We start from the raw sequence: 9451 nt of genomic DNA on the forward strand, positions 1-9451 counted from the left end.
AACCCACCATGGAACTTACGCACTTGCATTTAAAGGGAATGTTGGATGACGTTCTGATTGGTTTATTTGACGTTGCGCCCAAACCACACCTATGAATAATGAACCAACTTCAGACCAACCCCTTATTGATTTGCGCCTGGCGCAAGAGTTATTTCTCCCGCCGGGAAAATAGCAACAGCACCCAAGATCCGCCCACAAAGTCACTTGCGCTTTGCGCTTCGCACTTGCGTTTCAGATCGTTAAAATAGGGCCCTATAACTGTATTTAAAAGTCAGAATGCATAAAAACCAGTGAACCACCTGTACCGACCTAAATGCGCAGTCTCGTTTCAGAAGGCTGCGTCCTCCAGAGGTCGCATTTGAAGGATGCAAATGTCATCAAGGCTGTCATCAAATGCAACCTTTGAATGCAACCTGCTTTCAAGGGAATTCGGAGGATGCATTATAGATGTTTCATTCACTGCTGCAAAATTGCAAATAACCCACAATTCCTTGTGTCGCCGTGAACACGTGCTGTGTCTGAAAGCTCTAAAATTCGAAGGCAGGAAGACATCAAGGCACGTTCAAATCCAATGTTTGCTTTAATTCTGTTTCCTGAAATTCAATTTTTGGAGGGAATGTGATTTGGGTTGGTTGAGCCTGTTAGAGTTCGAAAAAATAAAATGGCGTCCAATAAAGCGGCTGAAGCAGAATTTTAGGGTAAATTAAGTTATATTTTCACTTTTTACAATGTTGATTGCATTTCTAGCAAGAAAGTAGTATTGTAGTTTTTTAAATATTCGATTAGTTATCACTAAGTTTATATTTCAAAAAGAATTTCGTTATGCTGCCTATGAAGGCTGTCCAGATGTGTTTTACCTAAGCAGCCTTTATGCACAAATGCTGCCTCTAAAGTCATTGAGAGGTAACAAGTCAGCTGCCTAAGCTTAGTAGATATATAAAAAATAAAATACAAAGCTTAGTAGATAAGGTAAACTTAAATTACCTTACATGCATAAATTAACTACCTTTTAATGATATAAAACTATTAAACACTACTTATGAAAGAATGACATTTTTTATCAATTTAAATTATGATAAAATATATCTTTTGTAGCACTTTTACAGACAATGTATAGTAATATTATCTATAGTTATAGTATGTGTATAGTTATATTATCCCCTGTTTTCATAGACATAGACAAAGCTTAAGGTTAGTCTTAGACTAAAACAAAGGTTTGAGCTGTCTCAACTGAATACAACTTTCACAGATTTTACCGGTAATGTCTTTTTCTAAGGCATGTTTATAAAAGATGCAAACATCTTAATTTGACAAAGGATTAGTCTTGGCTTTTGCTAAGCCTTGTCTGTGAAACCAAGCATATATTATATATTTTTTAATGTACTTCTCTTACACTTAAAAAGCTTTGCATAGTGAAACAGGGAATCTCAACTACCACATGGATGATGGGTGTTCATGGACAATGTGATAAGAGATCCACAGCACATTAAAACCCCATTAGTAACTACAGAATACTTATTAAACCAGTTCATATGGGACCATGATGAATAAAGGTCAAAGGGGCAAATTTCCCCATGGTGCAAAGATTTCACCCCTACTCTTTTCGAAAAACATTTTATGATTTTATCCTCAATTATGTCTAATCTGATTGATGGTTCTCATGTCCACATTACTACACAAACTAGCACCAACCTATGTTTTCACAGTTGTCGCCCTCCTTAGCATCACCAAGCAAGAGCTATATAACGTGAATATGGTTATAAATAAAACTTTAGAGTGGGTTGAAAAATCTCCAAAAAATAGAAAGGCTATGTCTGAAAAAATTATTATATTATTTTTATTATCTAATCCAACTAATATTGTGATGTTTAGAAATTGGTTTGGGTGATAACGTTTTCATTAAGCTTTATTTCCGATTATGTGTCATTATGCAGCAAACTCACCTTAATGACTTCAATAAATCCCTTATCGTGTCCGAGTAAAACATACACATTGCAAATAATCTCAGAAGTAACACTTATTTTACAATCACATATCCTAAAAAAACCAATCTTGTGAGACCATGATTTTGAATGTTAGTCAATGATGCCCTCTGTCGGTAGATTTCATGTGACGTCACGCACTAGGGGGAACGCCCGCTGTCTGCTGTTTCATATTGAATCATCCGCAGACTTCCTAGCGCATTTGTGTCACCAGGGGGCGCCAGAGCTCCACCCAACTAACTCAATGATTTTTTAATAAAACCCCAGACAAGCTTTAAATGCCCTGTAAATTGTCATAACTGTATAAAAACCATCAAGTAACAAGTATGTTTAAGACACGATAATCGTTTTATTTGTAATAATAAAGCTTCTGATCGCATGTTGACAATGTTTTACACTTTCAAAGCACTTGACTGTTCAGCTTATTGGACCCGCGGAGACCTGTAAACTCAAGCAAAGCCTTGCATTTTACTCATCATCTGCTGGAAATGACATGAACAAACAGGCAGCGATGACGAGCTTAGTGCGTGCCTCCCATAACCAATCAGACGCCGATTTATGGTGCATGCATTCAGCTCTCTACACATGTAAATGAATGACGCTGGCTTCTGGATCACCATATGAACTATGACAGCATTCAACAGTAACTTTCCGCTGCAGGTCAGATGCGCATTCAAACAGTTCAAGTCAGGTGGGATTGACTGATGCCGTCTTTTCAGTCGGTGTAACGGGAAAAAAAATCTCAATTGAATTACATTCTCAAGAAAGGAACGGAATAACAGCAAGGTAGGCAACATATCTGGCAATCATTGCACATTTCATATTGAACCAGTTAAAATGACAAAATAAAATAAAAAACTTTGACCATATGCTAAAGTATCTGGATTTGTTGTGTCTAGATCTCATTAGAGTTATACATTTAGTTATTTTGTTACTTTGGCTCAGAGTTCATAGGTGATATATCAATGAAGAAAGGTAATCAGGTTTGTGTAACATTTTCAACTTTCTGGGTTACACTTTTGCATCACTTGTATACAAATGACGTTTTGCACTGATGTATTATGTAACACATAAAGTTTGGACCCTTTTTTGGATATTTTGTGCATATGTATGCATGTTTAGTATGTATAACCATAGTAAATGCTTATTGATGGGGTTAAATATTAAGAATAAATTGTACTGTATGAAAAGGTCATTAAATCAATTTAAATCTGTGGTTGATAATTCATTGCTGTGATTACAATCTTGTTTCTCTTAAATGTATGTGAGGTTCAAGGTTGAACGTTCTTTGACATTGAACTTTATGGGTATATATGCATGCATGTTTTTTTTTTAAAGCTCATAAACAAGGGTTGCATTTGAAAGAAACTACACAAAACTGCTTTATGCCAAACATCTCTGGCTGCCAGGTGATTTTTGAATTTCAAACACAGGTTCAGCATACATGCCTTGTCATGTCTAGGTCTTTAGTGAGTTAAACGAACGCAATTTATTTTAATTATAAAGAAGGGCTTGCCAGATTTTGAACTTTGTAAAAGATCAAGTAACACTGCCATACACATCAGCAGCATTTGTTTGTATATTTTCAATAGTCGTTTCTTTGCATATGAACAATTTGAGCAATATGGATGTGACTTTCCAGTCGAAAAATATGTTTATGTAAGGAATAATTGATGACGGGCCATCCATTGAATTATTCTGGAAAAAAATGCACACACAACCCAAGGTGGTAATGCGGCACGATGCATTATTTTTATTATACCACAGGGCTGTTAAATGCTTTATTCTGATTGGTTGAGAAATGTTACACTGATGTTGATTATTTTTCTGTAAAATGCACACCAAACCTATTACCACCTTGGGTGTGCATTATATTCGAATAATTCAAAGGACCGTCGTCAATTATTTCTTACATAATTCAAAGGACCGGATGCAATTATTCTGGTGGTTATTTAAACCACCAGAGCAATGTTTGTGGTAACCTGTGGTATAAGCTGAATAATTGACTTCGGTCATTTGAATTATTTAAAATTAATGCACACCTGTGGTGTAAGTTATTTTCGAAAAATTCAACGGCCCATTGTCAAAAAATTCCTTACATACTCATGTTTTCTATTTAGATGAGGGAAGTATACATGTCTAATGTTTACGTTTTCGAGAGAAAACATACTTTGTAGGGATTTTAATGCACAACCCTAAACCAATAATACACAACAAATGGAGAAGCGATGACTCTTCAAAGCATAAATAATATTTATTTTAATGTAATTAAGTGAAAAACAACATTATTCATGTGACTTTTTTCTGTTATGGATGTGACAATTCTGACAAACTATGACAAATCATTTGAAAAATGTTTAAAAACGTACAGAGAGCTCACATTGGTATTTAAAAGTGGCGGCTCATGACTGCTCATCCGAGGGGCACAAATTCAAAATATGTGTTTGGGTGTCATGTGTGTTGCTTGTGTTTTCAAAATATGTGTTTGTTGGGTCATGTGAACCATGTGGATCACATGTTTTGTCAAAATAAGTACGCGTCAAAACCGTTTTTGATAAAAGAGACGCTCACCATTCACAAAATACACGCAAGACACTCCCTTAACACTAAACTCTGATTACGCTTGAGATTATGCGAGTATCTGGCAAACGCAAGCGTTTCTTTAATCATAAACCCTTTAGATGCATCCGCAGCAGGCACTTATTTTGACAAGACACGTGATGCACGCAGGATCACTTGACGCGCAGAAGACATATTTTGAAATTACGAACCACACACATGACGGGCTGAATACATGTTGTGACGAACTTTGCATCGAGCGCCCTCGAAAAAGAAGTCATCGGCCGCCACTGGTATTTAATCCACTAAATATTGACTTCTGAGGAATCAGTATGGTTACAAAGTTTGGTATTTTTTCATTGTAAGGTTGACATTTGCATGGACATGCTCATACAGTATATAAAGGTTAAATGTTGAGCTGTGTTAATATTTTCCTGAAGTGAACCCATAATTACAGCACACTTCTAAGAAAAAGTATCAGTCAGTGTCATACTACAGTAATTAAACCATAATGTGGATATAAAACCTATTGCATTCAACAGCCCCACCATTCAATGACGAACACTTAAGCCCAGCATGTTACTAGAACCGGTTCCCCAGCAACATAGACAAGGAATTACTTGTGTATCGTTTTATCTTTCCATGGAATTCTGTTTTATTTTGCCTTTACTTAGTGTTATTATTTACTTTTCCATTAACTTAAAACAACAACCTATTGTTGCAGTCTGTTTAAAACCACACGCCCTCACCCCACGGCTCTTTTTTTACATAATGTAGTGTAGGCTAATGGCTGGTTTTATAATAAAATGAGTAATATAGCAAACAGCAGTGAAATCTGACGTGTTACACATATTTCATATTTGCTATATATATTTCCTGAACCAGAGATATCAATATAACTTGAATGGTGTTTATAGGTCATTGCTGTTCACCTTTCGACTGCTGAATAATTGATGAGGATTTGCGAGTGTGCGTGCAGGTGGCTGTGCTGCTGTGTCGGCTTATGCGTTCATGGTTTTATTAGCGTTCAGCATTCGATTATGACTTCTGTCTATTCAACAAACTGCACGTAGAGAAGCATCCTGCAGACCACCTATCAGAATTATTGAAGTGTGTTCGAAAGGTCTTTGCTTTACAATGCTTGAATTTGCATACCCACCTGCAGCACAACGCCTGTTGTGCCCGGCTGAAGCCTGGAGCAAAGTTTAGGTGGCGTGTGTGGTTGAGCGTGTGGTGCTTGTTAAAACCACACTTTTGGTTATCACGCTAAAGCAGAAAGAAAACAAGAGAGGCAGAAAGGGATTTTTTAGGGATCACAGACTGAGCAAGCATGCAAATGCTACAACAGACATGTTGGAGCATGAATTTAGATTAGATGAAGTAACGCTTTCGTTATTACTATTATTAATTCCTTACTACAGTACTAAACATCTGTAAATGTATTACATTTATGCATTGGTTGGTCACTTTTATCCAGAGTGACTTACAGTGCATTCACGCTTTATGTTTTATAAAGTATGTGTGTTCCATAGGGATCAACCCCATGATCTTTGTGTAGATATCACAGTGAACTACAGTTGCATATGGATAGGTTTTCAATGGTCCCTGTTATAGTTAGGATGAATTTAAGGTTGATATATGTTTCCATTTCTTCTTTTAATAGAATGACGGATATAATGAACAACCCAGAGCACAGTCGAGAAGACTTCACTGCGAGTGCCTCAGGAGAGCATGGCGTTTCTTTTCAGGTCTGTGTCTAATCCAAGTTTATTCATTTGTCATTTAATTCCCAGTCAGACATCAGCCTGCACATTTGCTTTATGGTGCTTTTCACAGTGATGCCATATAATACCTTTGAGTCAAACGTTTTTTAAAGAAAAAATAATTTCTCTGTATACCTTTTTCCACTACAAACCTTTTATGCAACAGAGAAGTTCTTTGGAAGTTTCCAAAAAGTCCATTTAGGGATGTCGCGCCATTAGGCGGCCATGTTTGCAACACCTCCGGGAAGTTATTTTAGTCATGTAAGACTACAGATCTACATGAATGGGCAAAGGGAGTTACAGCTAAAATCTTGTGCTAAAATCACAAGTAAAGAACATATTTCTGACCAACAATTAATCCTGACTATCTAGTGTACCATAACTTTTGTTTTTTATGCTGCGTGCACACCAAACGCAAAGCATCGCGTTCCTCGCTCTAGATTACTTGCGCTGGATTTAACTTCGTGTCATGCAAAGTTTTCGCTTGACGCCCCATTCAGACAGCAGTAGCAGAGCAACACAATTTCAGTAATTTCAATGAAAGCTTGGCGACTTCCGGCGACAAAACCAAAAGTGACCGGATGGACGTGTCCAGCGACGCGAGAAAATTAAGAAAAGTTTAACTTTATGCAAATGATGAGCGATTTTTGGGAGCGACTACCAATGGGAGCGAAGCAGTGGAGTTCACGTCATCTTCTCTCATCAGTTACTGGACTGGACTGTACTCATTTGTTTATGACAACTGGATTTGAAGGAATAGTCTACTGATTTTCAGTGTTGAAGTATGTTATTGCCTTGACTGGGAATTGTTGGTGCATCCCTCTGTCATCTGTGTGCGGGCGCGTGGGCGCTGGAGCGCGCTGCGACGCTTCGATAGCATTTAGCTTAGCCCCATTCATTCAATGGTACCATTTAGAGATAAAGTTAGAAGTGACCAAACACATCAACGTTTTTCCTATTTAAGACGAGTAGTTATACGAGCAAGTTTGGTGGTACAAAATAAAACGTAGCGCTTTTCTAAGCAGATTTAAAAGAGGAGCTACATTTTATGGCGTAATAGCACTTTTGGGAGTACTTCGACTCGGCGCAGTAACACCCTCCCTCTCCCATTATGAGAGGGGGAAGGGGAGCGGACTTTTCAGGCGAGTCGAAGTACTCCCAAAAGTGCTATTACGCCATAAAATATAGTTCCTCTTTTAAATCCGCTTAGAAAAGCGTTATGTTTTATTTTGTACCACCAAACTTGCTCGTATTATAAGCTAAATGCTATCGAAGCGTCGCAGCGCGCTCCAGCGCTTACGTGCACGCACACAGATGATAGAGGGATGTATCAACAATTCTTAGTTAAGGTAATAACATATTTTAATATTGAAAATTAGTAGACTATTCCTTTAAGAATGCCTCATTGGAAGTGACAGGCGACTTACAACAAGAAAGGTTTAAACGAGGGAGTTGAATTTTTGTGCGAAGACCCTTTTGAGGCGAATAGCGTTTGTTTTCATTTGCTTCATTCACAAATCGTTGAATACGAATATAGTGTGTACACCCTATTAAGCTTAAATTGCGCTTAAAAACACCTTTCTTTAAGGTCTGTTGCAGCTATTGTGCATGTGCACAGGTTGGCAAGCACATCATGCAACTCTATTCAGAGCCCCTTCCCCAAAGAATCGTCAGTCTTTATCGATTGATGATTGGTTCTTTTAACTGTAAGGCGGGACTTTTGTCATCAGAGGGCCATATTGAGCATTGCATTGTCCCTTATTCATGGTAATAGGAATGCTTAATCATGTTATATTCAATATCTTTGCTCAACTTGAGTAAGAAAGTGTGAAAGAAATTCATTTGAACAAAACTGACAAAAGTTCACCAATAATGGAAATTGTGTCCTCCTTGTGATGTTCTTATAACATACAAAACTTTCTCTTGAAAAATATTATAATCACTTTGTTCCATGTAATAAAAGTGAATAGGAACTAGAAATGTTAAAGCTCCAAAATAGGAACATAGATAAAGCATAGACAAACAACTGAAATGAGAAATGACATCACATTTGATTTAAAATCTATGTTGACTGATTTGAACATTCACTTTTACAACAACAAACAAGCTATTGAAATGTAACCATGTAAGAATGTAACCATTCTGTCAAGTTTTTTGATAAGATAAAATGCTAAAAACACTTGAATAAGTTTAACGGATAAAATATCTATGTTCAGATTTTTCCAGACACAAAAGAGCGCCCGCCCAAGCTGTCCAAACGCCTCCCCTCCATCGTGGTGGAGCCCACAGAAGGAGAGGTGGAGAGCGGAGAGTTACGTTGGCCCCCAGATGACCTGAGAACCACAGACCCCACGAGCCAAACACACACGCCCTCCCAAGAGATCACGCAGATGTCCGATTCACAAAGCAAGAGTGCAGGTGTGTGAGACTGGTGAGAGAAAAACCAAATATTTCTCATAGTTTCTATATTTTATACCCCAGAATTGAGCAGTGGCAACATTTAAACATACAGCCTAAATTCTACTTCAGCAGTTTATTTAAAATTGACTTTGCATGCTTCTTCCTCTGCAGATGAAGTCAAGAGCAGCGATCTGGAAACATCAGGGGCAGCCGAGCGTAATTGAAATTTAATAAAGATGTTTCCACAAGTCTATCATTATCACAAGTCTCGCTTCTCACTCAAGCAAGTCTCACACGCCGATACACACAAACACATACATACTGACAACCACATAAACAGCGAATCTCGCAGGCAGGTGTGAATGAGATCAGAGCTCACGATGCTATATATAAGCACTTTTATCAACACATTCATGGCTTTTATTATTTCAACCTCTCAAATACTTTTAAATAACTGCTGAGTTTTTTGGTGTGGATTTGGTTTATACTTTACACAGCATTTAAAGGCCCAGCTTGTTTGTTGTTCATGAAAACCTGATTATGAAACTACAAATTGAGTGCAGATTAGACGTACCTCCTTAATATTAAAGGGTAAACTGTTCATTTAGCCCTGGTAAATTATTACTAAATTATTCATCTCAAATCAAATACATAGTAGTTGTGAAATCTACAGGAGAGAAAGTCTTGAATTGATATTATGCCCTTTGCAAATTATTCATTACACCCTTAATGGTTGAAAACTTACCA

At 37.4% G+C, this 9451-nt stretch overlaps 1 protein-coding gene across 2 annotated transcripts; it reads left to right on the plus strand.

Moving 5' to 3' along the window:
* Positions 1-2475: 2475 nt before the first annotated feature.
* On the plus strand, positions 2476-8963 carry LOC129415923 (protein LBH). Of its 2 annotated transcripts, none has more exons than XM_055170109.2 (4): positions 2476-2768; positions 6205-6289; positions 8521-8722; positions 8876-8963. In XM_055170109.2, exons 2-4 carry the CDS (start codon positions 6206-6208, stop codon positions 8926-8928), a joined length of 339 nt encoding a protein of 112 aa, XP_055026084.1. In that variant the 5' UTR covers positions 2476-2768; position 6205; the 3' UTR covers positions 8929-8963. The 2 variants fall into 2 exon arrangements, with proteins under 2 accessions (XP_055026084.1, XP_073729131.1); XM_073873030.1 differs by having other exon boundaries at positions 2477-2768; positions 8521-8735.
* The last annotated feature ends 488 nt before the right edge of the window (positions 8964-9451 follow it).

The sequence above is a fragment of the Misgurnus anguillicaudatus genome, chromosome 11, assembly GCF_027580225.2.
Source record: "Misgurnus anguillicaudatus chromosome 11, ASM2758022v2, whole genome shotgun sequence".
Lineage (NCBI taxonomy): Eukaryota > Metazoa > Chordata > Actinopteri > Cypriniformes > Cobitidae > Misgurnus > Misgurnus anguillicaudatus.

Excerpts from the sequence above, each read along its gene's own strand:
- LOC129415923 (XM_055170109.2), top strand. The coding sequence starts at position 6,206 with ATGACGGATATAATGAACAACCCAGAGCACAGTCGAGAAGACTTCACT. Across the intron at positions 6,290-8,520 it reads AGCATGGCGTTTCTTTTCAG|ATTTTTCCAGACACAAAAGA; the intron begins GTCTGTGTCTAA and ends ATCTATGTTCAG. Across the intron at positions 8,723-8,875 it reads TTCACAAAGCAAGAGTGCAG|ATGAAGTCAAGAGCAGCGAT; the intron begins GTGTGTGAGACT and ends CTTCCTCTGCAG.